General features: G+C 36.5%; 1 protein-coding gene across 4 annotated transcripts in view; it reads right to left on the minus strand.

Annotated features, from left to right (window-relative positions):
* RPS6KC1 (ribosomal protein S6 kinase C1) overlaps positions 1 to 26,703 on the minus strand; it is a 124,352-nt gene that overhangs the window by 7,866 nt on the left and 89,783 nt on the right. For all 4 annotated transcript variants that reach the window (XM_069459345.1, XM_069459347.1, XM_069459346.1 and 1 more), the window contains 3 exons: positions 19,087 to 20,685; positions 18,726 to 18,815; positions 641 to 723 (listed from right to left, as the gene is read on the minus strand). In XM_069459345.1, coding sequence (XP_069315446.1) covers positions 641 to 723; positions 18,726 to 18,815; positions 19,087 to 20,685 — 1,772 coding nt within the window. The remainder of the gene's footprint in view (positions 1 to 640; positions 724 to 18,725; positions 18,816 to 19,086; positions 20,686 to 26,703) is intronic.

A 26,703-nucleotide genomic window follows, 5' to 3' on the forward strand; every position in this document is an offset into this window, starting at 1 on the left:
CACAACAATCTTTGATGGGTATTATCTGTATATTTAAGGTAGATGACTACTTACAAAAGCATAGCTGTTCACTTCCTCCGTTTTCTTCCCAGGAGGTACTCTGTACAATACTTTATTAATATAAGGTCTATTAACCTCAAACATCATACTCAAAAGTTATTGATCTGAGAGTATAATTTCTGACCTTAAGCCAGAACAGATAGGAAAAATTAACAGTATGGAGAAAAAGATAACATTATCTTTAATATGTACATTAATTTCTTAAATGAGAATTCCATACCAGTTTCAGACAAGATGTTTAAAACATCCAGAGAATTCTAAGATATCCTTACATAAAAAATCTTACACCTTACAGATTTGACTCTGTTAAAGCTGAATCATAGAAAATGATGAGAAAAAAAAGGTTTCATCTTATATTCTCACTATGCAACACTGTGACATAAAAGGATTTTACCATCAATTTATTCAGTGTTTTAAAAAAATCCTCTTGATAAAACTTGCATGTCTCTGCTTGTTTTTGGTATTAAAGCTTTTCTTACTTAGTCCCTGACCTAAAAACTGAAGGCAAAGGCTGCCGTTTTCAATCGGAAATCAAGGTAGCATCTGTGTACGTTCATTAAACGCACAGGTCACTGCTTACCTTGCCAGTGAGAAGTTCAAAGAGGACAGCACCCAAACTCCACCAATCACAGGCTTCAGTTTCTTCCGTGATTGCTCCAACCTCTAAACACACCAAAAAAGGTTGATATTAAAATTCCAAAGGTCAATTAAACTTTCAAAATTAACATGTATTAACAAGGTGACCTTTTTAATGCTGAGAGAGCATATATGAAATACTACTGGGCTTTCAAAATTCCTCAAAGTTACTTATCCCTTTGGTCACCTACTGTGGTTGCATTTTTTTTTTTTTTGATGCAGTCATATATTAAACCGAGACATTTGTTCTTTAGTTGATAGAGGGACACCTTCAAGATGCTTTACTTAAAAGTTACATGAACTTACTAGATCAGCACTTTGCTTAATTTTTTTAAATTTGAAAAAGTATAGCCTGTTCTACCTCAGAGATCATTTTTTGTTTTAGAAATAAAGACTCTTTAGGTTCAGAAAGAACTTCAAAAATTATCTAAACCAACACTAATTACCCTTTTATGTACAGGTTAGAAACCAGAGAGGTGAAATGTCCTGCCCAATGTCATATAGTAGCAGAACAAAGACCTAATTCATAGTATCATCTTCCCTTTCCTATGTAATCAATTGTTTTCAATTAAACAAGGTGCAAGTGAAATGCAAATCCACCCATTTTGTTATTTATAAGTACAGACAGACACATTGTTATAAGGCACAACTGAAACTATTGGCTAAGGGCTTTCAGAATATCACAATTTTATCTGTGTTATTCCTCTCTCTGCCCAGCAGAAGTTCCAGAAATGTAATATGACTTTTCAGGTATCATCTTTCAGATTCCTGCACAAATCAGCAACAACTCATTTCACCATTTTTTGAGGCTTTTAGCTCTTAAGTCATGTTTGATGTCTTCTTGTCCTTTCCTAATGGCATCCAATTAGTCACTAAGCCTTACCAATATCTACCCTCTCATTTCTATTTGACTGAAAAATAAAATACTTACTATTTTACTATAGGTAGCCCACTCATAACAATAATGTTCAAAAGTTTTAAGCAATTAGGTTAGAACGTGGAAAGTAATAGGTGAAAGTGGTACCCGGGTGCCCACCCTTTTAACCAATGCTTAGTTAACCTCCTACGTGGCAGAACCACTAAACTCACAAAATAGCTTGAGTTTTAAGTCTTGAAGCAAAGGTCATGTGGACCAGAAAAAGAAAAAAACAAAAATCATTCCTACGCAAAATACTGAAATTACTCTATTTCAGCAGCCTTCTACATCCTTTCATCTGGGTTTCAAAGAGCCTTACCTAGACCTCCACCCCTTCACAACTAGTCCCTCCCCAGCCCTTCCTCTACCTGAAGTGCTTCATGCAAGATCACAACTTCTATTCTCCAACTAGCTGCTCTTAGCTAGGCGGTAAAAAGAAACCAGACATTAACTAATTCAAACTATTGTGTGAATGACTGAAAGTCTTCTAATCTTCCCAGAGCCACCTGCATTTATACAATAGTTGCTTATTTGAAAAGTTGAGACCTACCTAACTACCAAACAATAGAGGTTTAATTACACATGCTGTGTCATATCTATATGATGGGCTACATAACCATTTTAAATACTGTCTTCATATAAGATTTAATTATATAAGGAAATATCTGTATATTACATTTTTTTAAAACAGCTATAAAACAATAGAATTCTAATTTTAAAAGTATGTATTTAGAAAAAACACCGAGGAGAAAATATGAGAAGGTATTTTAGTGATTTGCCTCTGGGGTGGTGGGATTTTTATGCTTATTAACCCCCATGAATATCTTAAGTGGCACAATTCTAAAAAGTACGGTAAGATAACGTGAAAACATTCAGGCTTGTTGGAAAAGCTACTTTGCAGCAGACAAAGCTATGTGAACTAGTCCTCCCTTCTGTTCACCTACATAATTTTCTCTACAAATTTAATGTGTTATGTATTCGAAAGAACAGGAGTCCTGGGTTGAGTCTTAAGGAATTCACTTCATCTCAACTATAACATGAGGGTTAGATCTGAGGGTCTCTAGGTTAAACTGAACTCTGAATTCTATGATTTTGATACTCAAGGGTGCCCTAAAATGGTGATTCTCATGAAGGACAACTCCCCAGGGACTCTCTTTCAAGTACATATGGCACCCCTACCGATTCAAATACGCTGCCCTCACTCCCATTCCCTCCCCGCCCCCAGAGGCAGCCACCATCACCTTCAGAAGTGTGCTCTAGAAACTTTAGAAAACGCGTGTGTTCTTAGAAATTTTGGAAAAATAAAAAGAAAATTTACCATAGTTCTGTCATCAAATATAACCTTTTGTATATTTCCTTAACAGTCTAAAGCAGACAATGGATTATATCATTTCCCTTTTCAAAATCCTTAAATGGCTTCTCACTGACCATTAAATAACATCCAAATGTCTTGCTTAATCAGGCATGTATATGTAATTAGGCCTCCATAATAAGGTCTCAACCTATCACATTCATTCAACCAACATGCAGGAAGCAGCACAAAGGAGGCCCCATTCCTCTACAGAACCCTACGTTTTGGCCACACTGTTAAATAATGTGAAGCTAAAATCAGTTTTCCCACTAGCATAGTTAATGGTTTTATTTTTTCCTATCATTTTGCTCAACAATTTCAGTTATTCCATTTTCTTGACTCATATAGCAAGTAGTATACATTTCTTAGTTTGATAACGGTTTTACCTGTTCACAACTCAAGATCCAAAGTTATTGATCAGCCACCTGTTGTGAATGTGCCACCAACAAGCTTCACTTTCCAGGTATGAATGTGGCTTTGTTCACAGTGGGCACACATTGCAATGACAGTTGCAAAAATAAAACAGCAAGCCAACGTTTACTCATTGCTTACTACTTGTAAGGAACTGTGTTTAATGCCTCACATTAGTTATTTAAAATTTCCAAGCAATCTTACAAATAACTTACTTGAGTAGGGTAAGGTTTGGGAGAGAGAGAATATTGTATTTACGTGTCCAGGGAGAAGAGAGACATCTGACCCACTCAGCTCAGAGAAATGTTGTGAAAATTAATGAGATGATTTTACAGGGTCTAACAACATGTCCTGAAAAGCTCTAGATGTGACGCCCCAAGTCTCTGCTCATAAGGTTCTCTATTAGAATTGAGGTTCCCTATTAGAACTGTTGCTGAGATGGATCCATGTAATGAACGGCTAACAATTTATAAAGCCTCCTTCTAAATTCAGCAAAAGCTCCAAAGTGCCGTCATCAACATAGCCTATGTCATCAAAAGCTATATGTTATGCTTGCTCTCCCATATCACTCCTAGGCATGCCCACCCCAGGTGAAATGTGTTAGTATGTGTGCCTGTGGGGGGAGGGGAGGCTGTTCTTAAAGCCACCAAATAAGCAGTGTGCATCTTCCTGAGCCTCAACGATTTTTTTGTCTGTGTTGGAGGGGATGGGATGCTGTTTTACTGTCAAAAGAAACACAGACCTATTATGAAACACAATATAAAATTTGCACAGATTTGCAAAATAAAGAGACTTCAAAGAAACCTCAGAATATTTCACTAGTCCCCTGGGCGACCCATTTCACATTCCCTCTACAGTCACAAGCTCTTGGGCTGAAAAACTTGAGAGGCACTTCATGAGACAGACAGACAAGGTATATTCCTTTATTTGGTTTCTGTAAACTTGCTCAACTAAGGAGTCTAAGAACTAGGTTCATTGGTTTTATGCTGCTTTAAAATCCCTGGTAATTTTCTGCCAGGGTCCTTAACAGGTAAACTATGACCCACATACTGCTTCAAACGTGGATCAGCACAGTGTGTGATACGCCCCAATCAGAATATAGGGCAACACAGACAGCAGCAAGAGACCCAGGAAGGCCCTAAAGTCACTTTCCCATTCTCCAGTGGTCTTGCTAGCTGGTCCAGAGTGGACTTGGTGAGTGGCAGCGGAGATAACTGGGAGACACTCCAGCACCGTCAACCGTAGTCTACTTCCCTCACTCCCCATTTCTTATTCCATCTTCCCTTGCTCTTCATCTCTTCTTTCTTCTCCTGGCAGCCTGCCTCTTTACCTCTCCTCTGATTTTCTCTTTCTTCCCTCCTCTTGGATGTGATTAGTTCAGCATTCTAATGACACACAAGCCTAAAGAAACTGCTGGTCAAAGTGGGGTGAGGTGGGGCTCATGCCTGTATTCCCAGCACTTTGGGAGGCTGAGACAGGAGGATTATTTGAGCCCAGGAGTTCAAGACCAGCTTTGGCAACATGGCAAGATCCTGTCTCTATAAAAAACTTAAAAATTAGCTGGATGTGGTGGCACATGTCTGTAGTCCTAGCTGCTCAGGAAGCTCACACAGGAGGGACTGCTTGAGCCCAGGAGTTCAAAGTTACAGTAAGCTATGATCTCCCCACGGCACTCCAGCCTGGGCAACAAAGTGAGACCCTGTCTTTAAAAAAGAAGAAAAAAGAAAGAAAGAAAGAAACTGGTGGTCCCATCTCAGAAAACTGCTTCTGAGAGTATGAAGGCAGCTAGGCTGAATATCGTCTTTAATTTGATTGGACTAATAAAGAAGGATAACAACCGTAAAGGTACATTTATTTTTCACGGAAAGTTGGAAAAAAAGACACTAAGTTTTATTAGCACCATGCTCTAACCAACTGAGCTAAACAGCCACCTGCATAAACAAGTTTTAAATCCATCCCCCTAATAATGCAGCTTGAAACTCTTCAAAATGACTTTATATTAAGCAGCGATTCATTAATTAAAGTGAAACTGACATCATGACCAACTGTCCTTGATTTTCAGAGATGACCCTAAGCTACAACAGAGAGTTCCGTATTTAGGTTAGATATAAAGAAGAACTTCCTAACAGCTAGCAAGCTTAAATATTAGAACAGGTGAAGGCAAATACTGGCAGAATATTTTCTTTATGGGTTTTAAAACAGAAAAAAAAAATTTCTTTTAATTATCAGAATAAAGTTCTTTGGTTGTCCCTTTGACATCTTTAAGGACCAATCATTCTTAGATTAAAAACTTCTAAGATGTACACTGAAATTGTATTGCCAATTGTATTGCCATTGCAATTGTATTGCCAAAAAGAGGCCTGAGGTGGTGTGGCCGTCAAAACCATTGCTCTAAAACTGCTTTACTTGCTAGAACCATACAACAATTTTAAGCATAAACCAAGAACACTGATTTATACATAAAGCTACAGGATAGTTACTACAAACACCAGGTTATGTGCCTGAAGTCAAAAGTAGGGAATGAAAAGAAATACCAAATAAATCTGTAAGGCCATTTTACTATAAGTATAACATACTGAAGCTGGGAAATCCCTTTTAACTTCTATTTTGAATTTGAAAAATCTCTGGGGGAAAAAAAAAAAAGAAAATCATTTTAAAGGATAAATTCTTCCACTGTTTTGACAATTTTCAAACTATTTTTCTGATAAAACCCAAGGTGTTAAGTTTCTGTGCATGACCCTTCCCCTACCACTATACTCTATAGCAATTTCCAGGCTGGGTAAAATAGTATCCTTATTCTCCACAAGTACAGTGGTACTACAGGCATTAAGCAAAGTGATCAGGGGAAAAATAAACTATTCCCTCAGAAAATAATTTCTCAGGTTATTCCCACAAAAACTCAGAAAGAGATGGTAAATATCAAAGAATCCTGGATTTTTGTCTTTGAGTCAAGCAGAAGTATTGCCACGGCTCTAGTTATGCTATTGTTTGAGCTTGGCTGGGTATGTCACTACGGCTTCTCTGAAAATGAAAACAGCCAGATCTCTAACATTCTTTCAACCTCTTATAATCTGTAACTTTATGATCCTGAAAGTGTTTTCAAAAGCACTCGTGAGCCTTTCTCAAAACTTCTCCCTTCATTAACCTAAGATGCCCAAAGAGTGGATTATGCTAAGATGAGCTAGCACTCCTCAATCTTCTTCCTTTTCTGCTTTATATACATGGCCACTCCTCTCTTTCTCTAAAAGACTAATCACCTGGTGGCAAGTGAAATGAATCAGGGTCACTAAATTTAATCATTATCATCTTTTAATGTAAGGGAGACACAGAATCAGCTCTAGATTAGGTTGCAACTCATCCAAAAATTGTTAAAGACATCAAATATGTGCACATAGTTTAGTAAAATTTTAGAACTTTCCTTTTAGTACTATAAATTCTGATATTCTAACCACAATATAGACTCTCACTGATTCATGATAATGATTCAAATTATCATATTTCACAAGTGAGTAAACACATTTAAATAAAACAATAAAGATATCACAACACAAAATGTGCTTTGCCTACCTTTGTTTTACTCATGTTTAACACCTCACAGAGCACTCTTCAATAAGCCAGGTTATTTTTCAGAAAAATAATGCTGCCTTGATAGCCCATATTGCCAAAGGGCTTGCTAAAACATAGAATAAGAGAGTTTTATAGTCCTTATGATAATCAGTCTTCCAAGTCTCCCTTCTGTAGCCCAAAATAATAATATTTAACCTCACTCAAAAACTGTAATATAATAAGCTCAGCTGCTGAAAAGTAAAGGAGCAAAAAAGCAGAAAGTTTGGACTCAGGCAACCATAAGATGTCCATATCCATAAAGGAAATGAAGGCAATTTTTTCTCATGCTTTAGGAAGTTTGAAAGACACTGGAGGGACCATGTGATTCCAGCAAACCGAAATCAGGACATACACTTATTTACGGGTATAGGCCCCTGCCTTTTAAGATTATACAGTTAAAATTGCAAGGATTTATCAAAGGCATGACTCAAAAATAAAAACCAAAGACAGAGCTAAAACTATGTTGGAAATGGTATAAAATTGAGAAAACTACAAAAAGCAAGTTAAACTCAAGCTTTAAATGAAAATCAACCTTTCTATAAAGTTTCACAAAGAATCACCCTGCATTTTAAGCAACTATAGTGCTTTCAGCATCCCAAATTCAGAATTTACTTTTCTTTAAAACACATGACTGTTCAAATCCTCAATAAATAGGGGAATTTGATATTCCACAATTAGATGGATTTGTTAAGACACACCTTCAGACTGGTGAGGCCATTTGATTCTGTTGTCTGGTTTTTCCACTAAGAGAGATTCAAACAGATCATCTCGTCCTTCTTCCTACTTCTACTAACACTCACAATATAGCTGCCCATCTCCCTTCCAAAAATCTCCAGAGACAATTCCATAACCTCCTGCTGGCAGTATGTTCGTCATTTTCTTTTCTTTTCAAGACAGAGTCCCACTCTGTCACCCCAGATAGAGTACAGTGGAGTCATCGTAGCTCACTACAACCTCTAACTCAAGCAATCCTCCTGCCTCAGCCTCCCAAATAGCTGGGACTACAGGCACGTGCCACAATGCCCAGCTAATTTTTCTATTTTTAATAGAGACGAGGTCTCACTCTTGCACAGGCTGGTATGGAACTCCTCACCTCAAGCAATCCTCCCACCTTGGCCTCTCAGAGTGCTAGGATTACAGGTGTGAGCCACCTCGCCCAGCCCGGTATGTCCCATTGTTGCTATCTTCCCTGTGAGTTATGGAAGAAAATGTAGTAAGTTCAGAATTTTCTTAGAAGAGAATTTCACATATGGAGAAATTCTATTTTAATTTAGAACAAGTATCTAAATATTTCTCTTAAATTTTTCTTAACTACACTTTTTTTTAATGAATAGAATCTCAGAAGCTTTATTTCATTTCACGCTCAAAAGCTATTGTAACCGTGAAACTGTTATTAACAGGTCATATAAAATTCAATGAAAAAGCAATTGTTGCAAATAAAGTATTTATGTAATACTCAAATTAAACCAACAATTAGATGCTGGAAGAATCTGTCACATAAATAATAACAGAACATTTTATCCAGATATCAGAATGATGGACCAATTTTAAAGCTACAGACCTGTATAAGACATTAAAATGATAGTGAGTAGTAAGTATACTAGGGCAGGAGAAATAGATAATGCCACAGGGTTGTTTTCTTTTCTTTTCTTTTCTTTTTTTCCTCCAAAGCAATAAAAAAAAATTTGACTTTAAACTTGACCTTAAGGCTGATTCCAAATCTCTATTTTGGAGGGTCAGGGGAAACACAAGTAACAAAAATATATTAACTTTTAGAATCAAAGAGAGATCTTTGGTGAATAGAGGAATTTAAGAACAAGGCAAATTCTTATAAACCTTAAAATTAAGCACCATGTACACTTTCATAGTATCAGGAAGAAAGCTGGAATGTCTAAATTTTCTATAAATTCTTCAAGTGTTCAATGAGATTTCAAATGCTGGTACAATTGGTGAAGAATTTGTTAACCTTCTTCCAAGAGAGCCAGACTTCATTAATGGACTTGACAGGAGTAGAGAAAGGTTAAAAAAAAATTCTGATCTGTCATAGTGACACACTTGGACCAAGGAAAAGAACATCTTTCTTTTGCAATGAGCGTTCCATGTCAGCTAGGACACAGAAACATTAGTACCGTGTTCCTACACAGACAATCTTTCCCTGCAGCATCTGTTGCTAATTGAAAGGGACTAGAATTACAAAATCCTAGTCAATTTCTCTCACCAGCTCTTGCTGTGTATAAAGATTTTCTATGCAGGGGCTGAGCATTAGTCTTCCACTACAGCTGATGACTAAAGAGCAAAGAGAAAGAAACACAGAAGAAAGCATTTTTTTGTATCCAATAATATATGGAACTAAACTGTGGGAAGAGACCAGCTAAGCATGTCTTTTGTTAGCTCAGGAAATTACCATTCTATAAATACAACTATTCACCTATAAAGGTCTTTTAACATCCTAGTTAACCAACTGTATATGTCTTCTGTTTGGGTAAATTTTTTTATATAAATCTTCAGAAGTAACTGTCAATATTTTACCAATTATGTCTTTTATTTCTGGCTCCTAGGCACAGTGCCTGGGACACAGGAGGCACTTAATAAATATTTGTTGTATAAATATATCAATCTTGTATTTTGTAGCACTGTCCACTCAAAGCATTCAAAGCACCTACAAAGTCCTCATCGCATTAGTTTAAGTTTCATTGAGCACACAGATCTACATCAAGTCCTTTTGCATTTTTATAAGTTGTAGGCTAGAAAGTTTACAATGTTACCTAAAGCTGTGGTCCCCAACACCCCCAGGCCACTGCCCAGTACTGGACCCTAGCCTGTTAGGAACCAGCTGCACAGCAGGAGGTGACCAGGTGAACCAGTGAAGCTGTATCTGTCTTTACAGCCACTCCCCTTCGCCTGAGCTCCACCTCCTGTCCGATCAGTGGCCACATTAGATTCTGCATGATGGGGAGTTGTATAATTATTTCATTATATATTACAATGTAATAATAACAAAGTACACAATGAATGTAATGTGCTTGAATCATCCAGAAACCATCCCAGCCCACCCGAGCATCCCCCTATCCCCTTTCAGTAGAAAAAATTGTCTTCCATGAAACCAGTCCCTGGTGCCAAAAAGGCTGGGGACCACTGATCTAAAGCATCCTCAGCTGTAATCCTCAGATTACAGGGTGAGAATGGAGGTTAGTCAGTATTCCAGGCAGGAGGTGACAGTGGTTAAATTCAGGTGGTAGAGGGGACACCTTCTCAGGCTCCCTATGCAGCGCACAGTGCCTGTCTGGGAGCCACAGTTTACTAACATGGGCTATGCTAAGAAAAGCAAGCTGAAAAATCCTGGGGGCAGAAAAAAGACAGGATGGGGAAATAAATCCAGGTTTCCTCTGCCCCTGTTCAACTTTAGGAATCTAGCTACTTAATTACATAAAATGTGATACAAATTTGTAAACTGGCTGTAATATCTAGCTGGTGGTCTGGTGAGATCATTAGTATAAGCTGGAAATATATTTTAAAAGTTATCAAAAACAAATCCATTCAAGTGCATTGTGGGACAACTACACTACCTAGCTTTCCCCAGTGTACTATTTTAGACACATGTAAATTTTTTCTTAAAGTTTCCAAAAACAAGGCCAGGTGCCATGGCTCACTCCTGTAACCCTAGCACTCTGGGAGGCCGAGGCAGGAGGATCGATTGAGCTCAGGAGTTCGAGATCAGCCTGAGCAAGAGTGAGACCCCGTCTCTACTAAAAATAGAAAAATTAGCCAGGCATCGTGGCACGCATCTGTAGTCCCAGCTACTCTGGAGGCTGAGGCAGGAGCATCGCTTGAGCCCAGGAGTATGATATTGCAGTGAGATATGATGACGCCAGTGTACTCTAGCTCCGGTGACAGAGTGGGACCCTGTCTCATAAATAAAAAAAATAAATACAGTTTCCACAAACAAGACAAAATATTACAACTGAAAGAAAACTAAAAGCCATATCAATTATGAGAACAAAATTTCATTTTAATTCCAGGTTGGAAATCCTCCTCTAATATCTATAAACTAAATTATCAAAGTTTAACAGTTTAAAGTTTAAAAGCCTAAAGGTGCACAACTGTTCACAGGAACCTATATTTGAAAGAAGTCAGTCAGACAGAAGAACCTTACTTGCCTATGGTCTCATAACGTCTCTAAGGCAGAAGATCTTAATTCCCAGGTAACAGACTAACGAGCCTGGAATTTTCATTTCCTAGCCCACCCTTTTAAATGGGCATTTTGCTCCTTTTTTCTTATTTTATACTATTTCAGAAAACATTGGCTGCCCAATTATCCATGCTATATTCCATAAAGTCCTCCAATATTGTACTCAATTGCTTATTCAAACGCCGTATTGGTCGAGCAGGGTATATGAACTGTTTGAAAGTTCCTGGAGTCACATTACTCTAATTAGTGAGCGTATTATCCAGAGAAGACCAGTGACGGAGACTGGCACTTTCCAGAGAGAGGTCTGCAACAGCTGGGGCTCTCCTCTTCCCCCAGCCGCCAGGTGACCAGGTGACCAGGTGACGGGGGTGTGGTGCCGCTCTACCTTGCACACAATTCACTTTCTTGGCTCATCTGTCTCTCAGCCTCGCTCCCTACCACTACCTCATTATGAATTCAGTTGGTTTTCCGGTAATTCAATTATCTGAACCCCCGGGCCTGTTGTATTGTGGGGAACTGGACAAGAGTACAGACTACACTCAGCTAGTTCAGGCTAGGCTTGGCAAATACCTGATTCTGCTTTTCTCCTGCTCCCCAGCTCTGAACTTTTTGTTGTCGTGGTGATCTGGCAACCATGTTCTAAGCTTTCCTGCAATTATCTGCACAACTTGGGTCAAAATTCCTTGATTTCACTTGATTCAGCACTCCAGAGCCAAGAATTACTTGTTCGAGGGAGTTTATAGGTATCATTACTATACCATTTTCTTGTGAGATAAAATAAGAAACGGGTAACTACCATATGACTTCTGCTTGACTGATTATAATTATAATTCTGAGCTCTATACAATCTTGCTTACACTCTCACCCTGCATTTTTAGAGGAAAAAAACCAACAGCATGCTCCATTTTCCATTGATCATATCACAACAACTCCATTCTGAATAGCCATCGGGTGTCACAGTGTTACCCAACCAAAGCCATTAAAGTTGATTGATGAGAAAAAGGCTAACTGAAAATTGCGGGAACGACAGGCACAGTTTTCTCTCTCTCTTTGCACTCTGTTACCATGTTAGGCAAACAGAGAGCTACATGCACTGCTATTAAAGGAGCTTCAGGAATCCTACTTGCTTTATCATCATTAATTTTTCAAAATCTTAGTACTTTTACACATTTATTTGAAGGAGGTGTTTGTAAGATTTGCTTAGAAGGAGTAAGTCCTGGTTACTTCATGGAGATTCAAATTGACAAGATTTTACAGGGTATGGAAACTGATGATTTGATCAAGGTAGCTAGCCAATTGCTCTGATACATAATGTTTAAAGGCTCAGCATTATATCTTCTTTGTTAAATATCAGCGGCAAAAGAAAGTTCACCTTCTTCTTTATAATAATGCAGTGGTGAGGCCAATTACTGAATAGTTGCCAAAAATCAATTTAGACATAAAAAAGAAGCAGCATTACACTGCAGCTATTACTTAAAACTACATGTCTCTAGTCTCATGTTCCTCTTCTGAAAAAGAAATTTGCCCAAGATCATCAAGAAAAAGGTTTGGAGTAAATAAAAGGTTCAAATTAACTTACTTTTAATGATCTAAAGCTTGAGGTAAACCCCCCAGCCCAGATACAAGGTGGTATTATAAAATCTATAGAGATACCATACGTTACCTCTTCTGTATCAAAACATCATTCATTCATTCACGCTTATAAATTCTCTAGTTCTAACAGCTGAAGAATTTCTTCTCTTGTTATGTGCTAATGTATCATTCACTAAGATGCCAAGTAACTGGGATTGAACTCTTCGCTGTTACTTTGTCTCATTCTTACCACTATAGACAAATCACATTCTGGCCTGATATGAGATACATGATTTCAGGATGGGTCTGTTTCAATGCGGAGTGACCTCAACCCAGATGTGGAGGTGACTGGCCCATGGTTAGGGTATTTGTGAGGGCTCCAGGATATATCCTACCTAGGGATGAATCCCAGGCTTCCAGACCCTCAAATCCTCCTATAGCAACCCTTCAATATCTTTAGAATCAAAAGGGCCTTGCCTAGATAAGGTGAAACTTGTATAGACTGGAAGTCTTTTTTGCTTATATTCTATACTTTGTCAAAAGCTTCATCGGTATACAGAGGTAAAGTACATCAGAAGATTTTCCTCAGCGTAAAACGCTCACTATTCTATGACAAATTGAAAAATTTACGGATTCCTCCTGAACAAGAAATAGATTTGGTTTTTATGACAGTAAGAACTAAAGGCAAAGGATTAAACATATTTGCTAATCATTCAAGGAAAACATTAAAACATCTACTATGTCCAAGAGAGCTACTACTGAAGTTTTGCTTAAGGGTAAATCAAACAAAGAGTTACTGTTTGAAACACAGTATTTAAATATTAACCACAAGCATTTTACTCTTTTTAAATTATTTCTACAGTTCTCTTTTGCCTTTTTCTTCTTTTTCCTTTGGGGCGGGGGGAGATGACACCAGGGCTATAGCCGTATTTCCTAATTATGCCATGATTATTTCAAAATATACATCTATACTTACTTGCTTTCTCTATCAAATTCACATTCCTAAAATTAGATTTCTCATGTTTGCTGAAATTACCCAGGACCCATAAATTCTCATATCCAAATAATTTTTTTCTTCTTGGAACAATTTTTTTTTGTTGAGAATCTTGATATTCAACTTTTACCACACTCAAAAGCTGTCTTGACTTCATTCCTCTAAATGAAAATATTTTCCATAAATCCCTCATTTCCACATTATACACTTTATGTACAAACTTTATAAATGAATGAAAGTATATACCTATAAAGTCTTCCAAATGAAATCATTCTTTTAACCCTACTAATGTTAGATGAAAAATCAATATTTATTCTTGGAGGAAAAAATTCCTGCCTTCATAAGATAAACGTGAATTTTGACTAAATTTTGTATAAGAAGGGTGTCAAGATGATTTGACATCTGTGATTTTGTTTATACTCAACAAATCTACTTTACTACTCTTAAACTGAGGCCTAGAGAGACTTAAATAAATTGCCTGAGGTCAAGCAACCAGTCCTGATATGGGACAAAAATCCAGGTTTGGTAGTTTTCTTCCATCTACTAAATCTTAAACTTCTGATGATCTCAAAATATTTTATTTTAAGCCACCCATGGTCTAAGACCTAGTTTTAATTATCAAATATATAACTATCACACAGAGCGAGTACCATCCCTAAAAAGAAACAAATCAAGTGGAAAGCATGTTTATGGAGAAGGGTAGGGGAGACTACCCCCCCAAAATATATTCATGGATTATTTGATAAAGTCAGGCTAGAAGAGCAAAGGATGGTAGTAAATAATGTCATGCTCTAAAACTGAATTTTGCAGATAGTTTTCAGCATGATTTTTCTATGTTTCACTTTTCACCGTCAGCTGTGAGCTGTTTCCAAGTGTGAAATCGCCTAAGAGAGGAAGCAAAGCTGTCATTTGACATCTGGGAGCGTGGAGATTGGGCTGCAGTGAAAAGCATTTTGGACTCCTTCAATTTACACACATATCCACCTATAAATTCTCAAGTCTGAGAAGTATTTAATGAGAAATATCACTGTATTAATAAATTTCAAGCATTTAAAATTAAAGGTTCATAAGGGGATGGAAAATAAAAGTGAAGGACACATACTGATAGTATAATCATACCACCTTGTTTAAAACTAGAATGGGAAACTTAAGTGACTACATTAGCATAATAACTAACACGTAAATAATTTTACTCACTTGTCTCAGATTGCATATAAAACTTCCAAATATAGCTTTTTTGTATGTTATGTTTAGTAGTATAGTTTCTATTTTCTAGCTGCTTTTTGATGAGAGTCAAGAAAAAAATAGTAGCAGGAAAAGAAAAATATACATACTTTCTTGACATTTTATGTTTCCTTTATACTTAAAACACTACACTGTAACAAAATTTATTCTATATTATGATAATATTTCAAATGACAAAACACATAACATCCTTTGGCTAAAAACGTTTGTGCCTACGTACGTGTACAAATGGAAATAAAATCAGAGTAACCACAAGGAAGTCCTCTGAAGAAGAATAATCAATTTACCCCAGTTTTTATTCTGTAATCTCTCATGACAAAAAATAGAAGAACCTGTCTAAAAGTCTCCTAATAAAGTATCCAAAAGTCTCCTAGTGTGGAAACTAGACAGTGCTGTATTTATATTGTCATGCTATACAATCTATTCCTACTTAGGGGACTATTTCTTTGCTTTTTTCCTTCCTGAACTCCATTCTGTGTTTCTGTGGTATGAAAGGAACCCATTTACCATGAATGATGTTTATTTAAAATAAAACCTTTCTAGAGAATCATCCTAGATAATCTAAAGATACAAAGTGAACCTAAAAGGAATGGCTTCTACTTTGAAAACGGGGCTGGGTTTGATCAGTGAATTCGTATTCTCAAGACCCTCTTGATGGGTCTGCAGCTGCAGCCATTTATGCGCTGGCTTTTTCACAGATGTAGACAGAGAAAGCTCCATGGTTTTTGTCTTTTTGTTGTTGGAATTGTTTTCTTTAATATAAAAAAGTAGCAACTTTTTTTTTTAAAAGTTCTCGGTTTTGTTGTAGAAACTTGTGAATATTGGACATCCTCAGGAGGATACATCGTTGAAATAACTATGACTTTTTAAAATCTAAGATCGCAAAGTTGGCAGAAACTATACTTAAATAACAGAAGGTGATCATTTGCATTTCAAAATTTATCTGTCTTGCTTTTCCCCTCAATTAGACCAAAACATGTTGATTCACAGGTTTCTGTGTGTGTGTTTTTTCTTTTTTAAACTTATTTATAGAGCAGAATAATGGCCCCCCTGCTAGCCTGGCATTTGCTCAAGTTTCTGTCCATGTAAATCGAATCTGTTACTGGAAATTTTTCTCAAAATATAAAGGCACATCATCCACAAGATAAAAAGATACATTGCTGATATTATAAAGTACAGGGCAGGTGGATAATGTTTTCAGGACAAATATGTGATAAGGATTCCCAGGAGGGTGGAGTGGTAGGGGTAGAGGTTGCATGCTGTTTAAACAGAAGTGAATTGTTCTCATCATAATCTTGTGACAACTTTACTTTCTAACCAAACATCAGCTGCTTAACATGCTTTAGGTTACTTGGACAATAATGCTAAGGACAGAGTTGGGAAGTGAGAGGGTAGGAAGCACATGAGAGGGGAATTATTTCAACTCTTAGTGTTTCTAAGGGTGGATCCAAAGGTGGCTAAGTGCTCTATGCCCCCATGTATTTATTGATTTGTGATTTTTAAACGTCAAAATAATAACATATTATCATTGCTCCTAGCCTTTGAGAAGAGAGGAAAGCCTACCTATAGTTTTTGCCAGTAGCATTGTTATTTAGTTTTGAGACAAACAGCAATCTACAAATTTTTGCTTCATTTCCCCTTGTGTTGTAAGTGAGGGGCAGGAGCACATAGACTTAACTCAAGGTTTAAGATCATTTAAATTAGAACATCAGCATTACTTTTCAGTGAAGGCCATTACTGGTTTTGTTTTATCTTGTTGCTAAAACTAATAGGCCCAAAGAATGAAGAGACTTTCCATATTGTGCAAAGCATGCTATAATACTAAAACACTTTTGCTACTCACAAAGCTTGAAAGTGCAATTCCTTTATGCAAATAATTACAACAAAGCACCTCTTCAGACTATAGCTTTTTTCAAAAGCCAGTGAAGGACAACCTGGGAGAGGACAGCAAAAATCTATTAATGGTAGACTGCCACCTGCCGGTGAACTAAGAGAATTATAATTTCTGGGAAAAGGCTTTAAAACTAGAACTTGGAAACTAATCTGTATTAAATTCAGTATTTCATTACACGAGATTGAAAGTATGCATCTGTTGATGAATGTAGTATGGTTTTATTGCACATATATTAAAGCTCTCAGGATGCCAATATGTTATGGATATTAAAGTAACATGACTGAGCTTGAGAATAAAGAAAAATAATCTGCTAGAATGCCAAAGTATAGACTTACAGATAGTTTTCAATAAGAAAGTAACAATAAAAATAGGAAATAAGGAGCCAGTTATAAACACTAAACAACGCCCCATAAACATTTGGTTTCGTTGTGCGGGTTACACTCCACTTCACTTTAGGATATAACAGGCTTCACTCAAAAGAACTCCCAGATTTAATTTTGTTCTTAAAAGCTCTAAATTCATTATAATTAACAAACATATTTATGGACATTGGTACCTAAAATGGTATTTCTTGTCAAACTAGAAAGTGGAGGGAGGTGATCTATTAAAAAAAATCAGGTAACTATAAAATTTTTTTGTTATCCCATTAACTAAATCTCACCAATATGGTTTCAAAACACAGCATCACATTACCTATTTGAAAAAAACAAAAAAAATGTAAGTGTGCTCTATTGTCTCTAAGAAACGACAAAATCAAACAGTTCTAATTTGAGGGAAGGAGGAAAGAAAAGAAAACCCAAATAGTTGTTTTCAGGAAAGTTTTAGGATATTTGTTTTGTAGGTTAAATTTTTTTGCTATTCTCCAATATTGAAATAATTCTTAACAATGAAGATTATAACTAAAAACAATATAGCTCTTTCAATCCTAATTATAATCATTTCCTATTATGCAGAGAAACAAGGTTAGCATCAATACACTGGTTAGCTAGTAAGCATTAAATACAATATTGATCAACATTGAAGCAGATCACGTCAACATAATCAGCTTGAAACTCCTTTGAAGGCCAGTGGGGTGACTTTGGCCATCCAAAGAGGCAAAGGCTAGGCAAAAGGTGAACAAACTTTGGATTCAAATACAGTCCCATTTTGCACTGATGACAGAGAGAAACTAACTCAAATGCAATTCCTAGGCTTAAGCTACCTATAATTTGTCAGCAAAGGATCTAACACCCTCAGATACAAATCTTTCATTTTTAAAAAATAAAGACAATACAGTAAGGGCAAGAGAAACCTGTTGTGTCAAATATTTGGCTGAATAGGCTAATTTAAAACAAGAACAACATGCTTTCTAAATTTCCTCAAACATAGAAAAAAAACTCTTAAAAATTTGTTCTAAAATGCCAGGTTGGCTCATCACTAAAATCACATTGCATTTTTTAAAAAACCCATTTTATCCGTTTTTGGCCTTAAGAATGTTACCACCCTTTTACTCAACTACTTCTTATATCCTAATAAAATTCATCCATCTAAAGAGAGTCAGGGTAAAGGTAAGGGTCCTTCTAAACACTAAGAAGTTAAGCCATTTCTAAGAATTCATTGCCAGTTCTACATGAAGTATTATATAAACCCATTTAACAACAGCAATTAATACACACACACAACATATACGTACACATATATACCTATGGATTATTTAATGGTTTTAGCCCGATGGTTTCTTTTTTGAAGGGTTAAACAGATAACCAAATACAACGCATATGTAAACTGCTAGTGAAAAATACAACTTCTATAAAGAAATGAGAGCTGCTCAACCACTTTTTCACATGAAACATTTTAGGAGATTGCTCTAACCTGGGGCACAGTACATTCTCTCTATGGCATCGCTGTCACAGGAATCTTCAACCTCACTCCACCTGCTAAAATACGTTAGCTGAATGTGTCCTAAAAACAAAACGACAGGAGAAATCAAAACATTTTTCTCTTCCATTTTCTGCAGAAGTGAACTGTAATTACTCCTTTTGTAGCTAAAAACAGTATCATTAAGAATAATGGCATCATTAAGTACTAGAAGCTATTACTGGGGGTGAATTTGCTGCACTGATAATGAAGCTACAGACAGGAAATGAAGATACTAATTACAAGATAAAACGCCTACTCAGTTAATTGGAAGCAACAGCGAATAAAAAGAAATGCATTTGCAAAAGTTCCTGACCTCTATCATTCAATAAGATGTTGTTTGGGTTCAAATCGCGGCACACAATTCCCTCTCTATGTAAAGCATCAAGGGCTACCACCATTTCAGCTGCCCATCTTTGAATGCAGCCCTCTGGGATGTAAAACCTGGAGTTTAGTGCTAATTTTTTATCAAGGTCCTCAAAAATCTGATGTATTTCCTTGTCTCCTTCTAGCGCTAACCCACTTTCTCCCTTAGACTCAGAGTCTCTCTGGAATAAAGAAGTCGGTTCCTCTTTAGCTAAATCATCAGTTTGATCTGTAAACAGCAATACTTCTTCTGTTTTTAAAGTGTCTGTGTTTGCAATATATTCATTAGCACCTGAGAGTGGACTAGAAATATGGAATAAGCTTTCTTCGGTGTTGTTTGTAGTTACTGCCGACTCAACCACTCCAAGTCCTTGAAACTTAGGATCTGAGCCGTGTAACAAAGACATGTCTCCTGAACTACTATGATCAAGGGCTGCTACAAATAACGTCCCAAGATCCTCCCGTGCATAGTGTTTCTCTGTTATACTATGAGATTTGGGCCTAGAGGGATCACTCAATTCCTCTGTGCCTTTCTCTTCATGTGCTTGGCATTGTTCAGTACTAAGACTGAGGCATAAAACATCGGGGGCTTCCAATAGTTTACTTTCTATTATGCCTATATTAGTCTGTGTAAACTTAGTAGGTCCCATTCCTGCAGCTTCTTTTGTTGGCTCCAATTCACCAGGTAAATTTACAAGAAGATCAGGTCTGCCTTCATCAGTACCACCGACATCATCAAAAGCAGCGTCTTTAAATGAAATAACTGGCACTGAGTCATCTGAGCCCCTGCTAATGGTATCCTGAGCTTTAAACTGTACCATGCTTTCACTGGTATTAAAACTCTTCGAAGTGCGGTCTCCATCTGGAAGAGTAAAGAATGGTTTTAAAGGTTCTGATTTTAGACTATACAATTTTTCTCCAAAATCAAGTCCCAGGAGTTCACTTGTGCTATCCTTACTGTCTATCCTAAAAAATTCCATGGGGCTGTTTTTGGATCTACTGAGGGAATCTGATGTTCTTGGAGAACTAACTGCTTCTGGGTCATCATCTCTAGGGAAGAACTTCAGCTCGTGAGCTCTTGACTGAATGCTGGTGCTGTCACTGTCGGCAACAAGGTATGCTGGGAAGCTTTTAATAGCTTTGGTATCAACACCGTTCCCTTCAGGCTTCATGAAGGGCTCCTCACTCAAAGACCCTGGCTCAATCTTTTCTTGTCCATATTCATTGCATAACGTTAAATAACTAGTAGTGCATTCTTCTTCTGAACTTGAACCAGAATCTGGCCACTTTGGAGAGCTGTCTTGGCCATCATCTTCCTGGTTGCTATCATCTTGAGAACTTGGAGTAAGACTAGTCTTCAAAGGCAGAACTTTAAGCATGCTTGCACCATCGCTTCCTCTGGAATCAAAGCTGCTGCTGTCCTGAAGACTTGAAGTTGGCTGTTGCAGGTGAACTTTACTAAGTGTAGATTTTTTCATTTCCTTGATTTCAAAGCTTTCTTCAGGACTTCTGTTCAAAAATTTACTGATATATGACCAGAGCTTGCCACCTATGAACAAATATAACCAAAAAAAAAAATATATAAGATCCTCAAATTAATAGTTACTTGAGACATTTGAAAAACAAAAAAAGATTCTAATAACCGATCAAAAACAAGTCAATGAAACACATTAATATCAAGTGCCATATCAAGACAAGCATATTTAACAAAATGCCTTTTTGTTATTAGTGACTGAGTATGGTTTCAAGCATAGCTGCTGATAGTAACTATTTTTAAAGTGACAGCCTATTTCTTCCTTTGAAGGGGAATTAAATATAAAATTCTATAGCTAAAGTCTGCTTTAAATTTAAATATTTAGTCTTAGAAACACTGGATTACGTTCTGATCTGTTTATATAATCATTTTTTCAAGCATGGCCCCTTGGTCAAGTGGAAATACATAAATATGCTATAAACGACAGTTTATTTATTTAAAGCTGTAAACTACAGTGGGGGAAAGAAACAACAGTATTACTTCTCCATTTTAAAAATGCCCAGTCCAGGACTGGAAGGAAAATTTGGCATCTGGCATGTAATTATGTCCTTATAAATGATATAGTAATAGTACTCTTCCCATTTCATGACCCTCCCCTATACATCTAATGTGTTCTTTAAGATCAAGTAGAACTACTGAGGAAGATTAATTGGGCAGCCATTAATGAGACAAGTTATACTAACTGATTTATATTTTGATATATATCTATATAAAACTAAACTAAAATTATTAAACTAAAATCATAAAAATCATTTTCATGTAAATCATGGAAATCAAATAAATGTGAAATGATCCAGTGTTTTAGCAGCAATACTTGCTATGGTCATTATTAGTTTACCCTATTTTTCTTTTGTTTTATTTTAACCATTAAAACTTCAATCCCTTTTGCTAATTAGAATCTTTTCAGGCCGGGCGCGGTGGCTCACGCCTGTAATCCTAGCACTCTGGGAGGCCGAGGTGGGCGGATCGTTTGAGCTCAGGAGTTCGAGACCAGCCTGAGCAAGAGCGAGACCCCACCTCTACTAAAAATAGAAAGAAATTATATGGACAGCTAAAAATATATATAGAAAAAATTAGCCGGGCATGGTGGTGCATGCCTGTAGTCCCAGCTACTCGGGAGGCTGAGGCAGGAGGATCGCTTGAGCCCAGGAGTTTGAGGTTGCTGTGAGCTAGGCTGATGCCATGGCACTCACTCTAGCCTGGGCAACAGAGCGAGACTCTGTCTCAAAAAAAAAAAAAAAAAAGAATCTTTTCATTAAAAAAACTACAGTTAAGTATCAAAAACTCACCACAGCTACACTGACTACAAACAATATTACAAGAAAGAATTAAATTTGGTCTAGAAATCTCAAAAACAGTAACTGCAGGAGTATACTTTGTGAAGATATTAACTGTAGCTTCCAAAAATAGAAAATTAAGAATAATGTATTAAAAACAAATCACCCTACTCGTATGAAGGCAGTTTTTCCCAGCATATTTTTAAATGTTATTAAACATCATATACCAAGGGCAGCTAAATCTTGATCAAAAAATCACTGACTGCCAATGCATGTGTAAAAAAGTCAATGGAAGTCTCCCCAAAATCTCTTTCTACTTTACATTTTATTTCATTTCAAGTAATTTGATAAATACACAAAGTACCTAAGAGTCTGCCTAGCATAGAATAAAAGCTCAATAAAGAGTAACTGTCATAATATTAATCCTGGGATTTTCATACAACTCTTTCTAGCAGTGGTCTATTTAATAGTGTTCTCCATTCTGATAGTAGTATAGGACATTATGATGTTTAATTTTTTCCCTCTCATTTTTTTTTTTTGTTAGCTAATACTTTCTGTCCTCTGTAGATTACTCAGTGTTTCACATTTCCCATATTCAAACTGAAGTTTAAAGATTCATACTGTATATGGCTTTGAAAGTCACTAACTCACAAAAGGAACTATGCATTAAGTCCATATTATTTAGTCTTTTGACAACACACTCCTCTTACCACAAATACCTATATTGTGGCACTGTAACAATACTGCCTGTACCTGAAGCTGAGAGTCTCGTATGCAATCCAAATAAAATGACTTGTGTGGTTTTCAGTTCTCCTAGACGATGACTCCTTTGGGGGAAAGGACCAAGTCTTTTTCATCTTTGCATGTCTACTGCCTATATGTTGTGTTGGACACGACAGGCATTCATCAATGCTTGCTAAATCAGATGCTGACTCCTCAGAATGAGGTGTGCCGTCACAAACTAAACAGTGTCTGTATCTGTCAAGTTCCAGTGACTGGAAACAAACAGTAGCTAATAAAGTTCTAAGAAAAGTTTCATTCATTCTTAGGCCAATTTTACCTGGATGAGCTACTGAAGTCTAAAATTCAATGAGCTTAAATTCTTTATTTTTGTCCTCCAAATCGTTTCCTCTTTCTGACTTCTGAGTCACTCTGGCACAAAAGCTTTGGACCAAACATGGATTTTTTTCCTCTTTCTTGCTCTTCCTACATTTGACAAGTTTCCAAGTCCTATAGGCTCTACCTATAATGTTTCTCCCAGCCATTCTCTTCTTTTAATTACTTTAACTACTCTGTGCCTTCTGAGATAATGCTATAGCTACAACTGGATCCTTACTTTAAGTCCTTCCTGTATCACTCTATCATACTAATTGCTGCTCAATTAAGCTTCCGTTTTAGTACAGATCGTACTGCATCACTTCTCCACTCAAGAATTCAAATCCCCTCCATCTACTGAATCATGCACCAACTTCACACAGGCATTTGAACTCCTCGGTAACACAGAGTATCAACCCATGATTTGGTCTTCTTCCCTTACTCATTGGATTTCCCCATATAGAACCCATGCTGGGCTCTTCCTCACACTACAATCAGAATTTTTTTCCTACTAGTGTCCCCAATATCTGCTTGTCAAAATCCTACCCATTCTTGAAGGTTCTTCAGAATCTGTTCTTTTTTACTCACTTTTTTGCATCTCTTCGCTAGATACAATTCATATCTTCTCTGAATCCTCTATATTACTTCATCCCTCTTATGACATTTATGACACTATTTCACATTAATATTACTTTTATGCTTTTATTATCTCCTTTACCAGACTGCAAGGTCTTAATAAATACAGGCAGAGTATTCTATCTAGTATGTATTAATAAAACAGGTATTAAATATTTATTAAACTGAGTTATAAAAAGATAACATTTTTACAAATTTTTAAAATTCTTTTCAAGGAAAAGGGTCTATAAGTACTAATAATTTCATTTTGCTAAATCATAAAACATAAATAGAAAAAAATACCTAAAATTTATAATATTTAACATGTTAAGAATATAAATGACACTTTTCTAAGCTCTTTTAAAGCACACAAAATTGCAGATATTAGACCATTTTAAGCTATGAAAATAAAGAATTCATTAAAACTCTCTCTTTGCCACTCATCAGATTTTAATCTTTTGGTTTTCTACAAGATCACAAAGTAAATTTGTTAATTTGCTTGGCCAAAATTAGAACTTAAATTTATTATGTATGATAAAATATTGCTATAACAGTGATTGAAATCATCTTTTGACCCAGCAACTCTATTTCAAGAAATCTGTCCTACAAATAACTTTCAAATCACAAAAGAAAATAAAAATGCACAAAGATACATATGTACAAGTACCAGAAACACTTTAAACACCAATTAATAGGGCTATTTTCCACAAAGCAGTCAGCATAATCCCTATCTTATCACTCCATTGCTCAACATACCCCAATGACTTCCTATCTCATTCAGAATAAAAGTCAAGTTCTTGAAGTGGCCTATGACACCATATAGGATCTTCCTGCCTCCTCACTGCTCTAAGCTCACTTCCTGCCACTCTACCCATTCCGCTCTAGCCACTCTGACCTTGCTATTCTTTGCACACCAAGCACACTCTTGCCTCTGGGCCCTCTCTTCTCAAGGCATCCTTCCAGTCTCTGGCCAAATGTCCCTTGTCAATAAGGTGATCACTGTATATAAAATAGCAACCCCCACCACCACTGTTTTAACATCCCCTTCCCCCTTCCCTTAATTTTTCTTTATACCATTTATCTCCATCTGACATCCATTTACTGTGTATTTGCTTATTGTCTGTGCTGCCTCTGAAAGGTAATGTAAGCTCTATGTAGGCAAAGTCTTCTGTTTTATTCACTGCCTCATTAGAACTATACCTGTGCCCTAGTAAGCTGTCAATAAATGACCATTTTACAATGTAAATCAGAACCTGTCACTCTCTAAGAGTCTAACAGTTTCCCAGTGCATCTGAATCCCAAAGTCCTTCTTACCCTGCCTTACAAGGTTCCAGCCTGCTTCTCCAATAGCCTCATATACCACTGTTACCCTCACCTACTATACTCCAACCAAATGGTTCCTTTCTTGTTCATCAAACATTCCACATTTGTTTTTACACTAATCCCTATGCCTGTACCTTACAATCAAATGGTTATTCCTTTTGCTCTTGAGAAATCCTTTCAGAGAGGGCTCCCTTGACTACCTAAAATAGCCCCCCAGTTGTTCTCTATTAGAACTCCCTGCATTAAAGATCAGTATAATCCCCATTATTGTCCAATGTTCCCTTGCTCTTTATTTTTCTGTTTGACTCTCCACAATGAGAATTGAAGTTTCAGAAGGGCAGGCTCCTTTCCTGTCTTGTTCACCTAAAAAAGAGCCTAATATATAGTACATGCTCAATAAATTTGTCAAATATTAAATAAATCCAGAGCTTCTATTTGCACTATAATTCACTGTCATGTATTATAAAACCTTCTTAAAACTAAACAATAGACACCTGAAACGAATGGTCAAAAGAGACAAATTCTATGGTCATGTGACCATTCAAAGTCAGGTGTGGTCGATGGTAAAGGAAAAGAGACTTGGTAAAGATGATCTAAAACTGGAAAAACTGAGTCACGCATCTATGACTTTAAGACTTAGCTTTTAAGAGGTATAAGGGAAGGTGAGAAGACGGCAGAAGAAAAATTGAAGAATGATTTGGAGAAGGAAGAGGAGAAAGAGGAAGATGAAGCTACAAGTAACAGAGGTAAGCTAGGATTGAAAATCTGCCATACATAATCTCCAACATGAATAATCCACACTGGGTAATAGAATATTGACTATAATTACATTCATCCTACTGACCTTGTTCTAAATTATTATGGATTATTACTACGCAAGTTATTTTGTTCCACACCAGAGGTGGCTGTATTTCGCTATCAGATGACATGACCTCTAATTCAATAATGTCTGTAATGCACTGGTATCCTCAGATAAAAGCTGTCTATAATGTCTGAACAAAGGTGAATTAGTTATCCAATTCACACACGCAATTAACTCTCTTAATACCTGAGAGACCATGGAGCCCCTTCTGAATTTCCTATTAAATACTGCATATGGAGGTCTTCCCTCCATCTGTAGCTATCTTGTGCTGTACTTCATAATAAACAATATTAATAGTTTATTGCCCCCGTCAAAAATCTTGCATTAGTTATCATAAGAGACCTCATTCCAGAAAGCAATAACTCTTTTTCCTGGGAAAATGTATTAAATTCAAATGTTATGCCTATTAGTAAAGCACAATAGTTCTTTATTCCCAGTAATATAAAAATAATGCCTTCATGAAATATGAAAAATACTTAATTTTTTTTTACTATTTTAAGAACATTTCTTAAAAGCCAAAAGGCAATATTTGTTAAGTGAATTTATATTTATATGCTTTATTCAGTCATTCTAAATAAAAGGCTATTTATTTAAATTCAGGTGTTAAAGGGCACATACAAATCAAAACATAGTATTTTTTTTGCCACCTGTTCTTTCTACTAAGAGATGAAATTTCATAAATAGTTTGAAGGCACAGCACTGTTCCTCTGCTTTGTACCCATATGTGATGCCAATGGCTGTATTCATAAAAACTCAGATCAGAATAACTAGGTAATGTCAAATGTTAAACAAACACCCTTGCCTTCTAAAAAAAGGAGGTAATTAATTAATTCTTCAGGGGATGCTTTTCATTTTAGTCAT

This window comes from Eulemur rufifrons, chromosome 27, assembly GCF_041146395.1.
Source record: "Eulemur rufifrons isolate Redbay chromosome 27, OSU_ERuf_1, whole genome shotgun sequence".
In the NCBI taxonomy this organism is placed as follows: domain Eukaryota; kingdom Metazoa; phylum Chordata; class Mammalia; order Primates; family Lemuridae; genus Eulemur; species Eulemur rufifrons.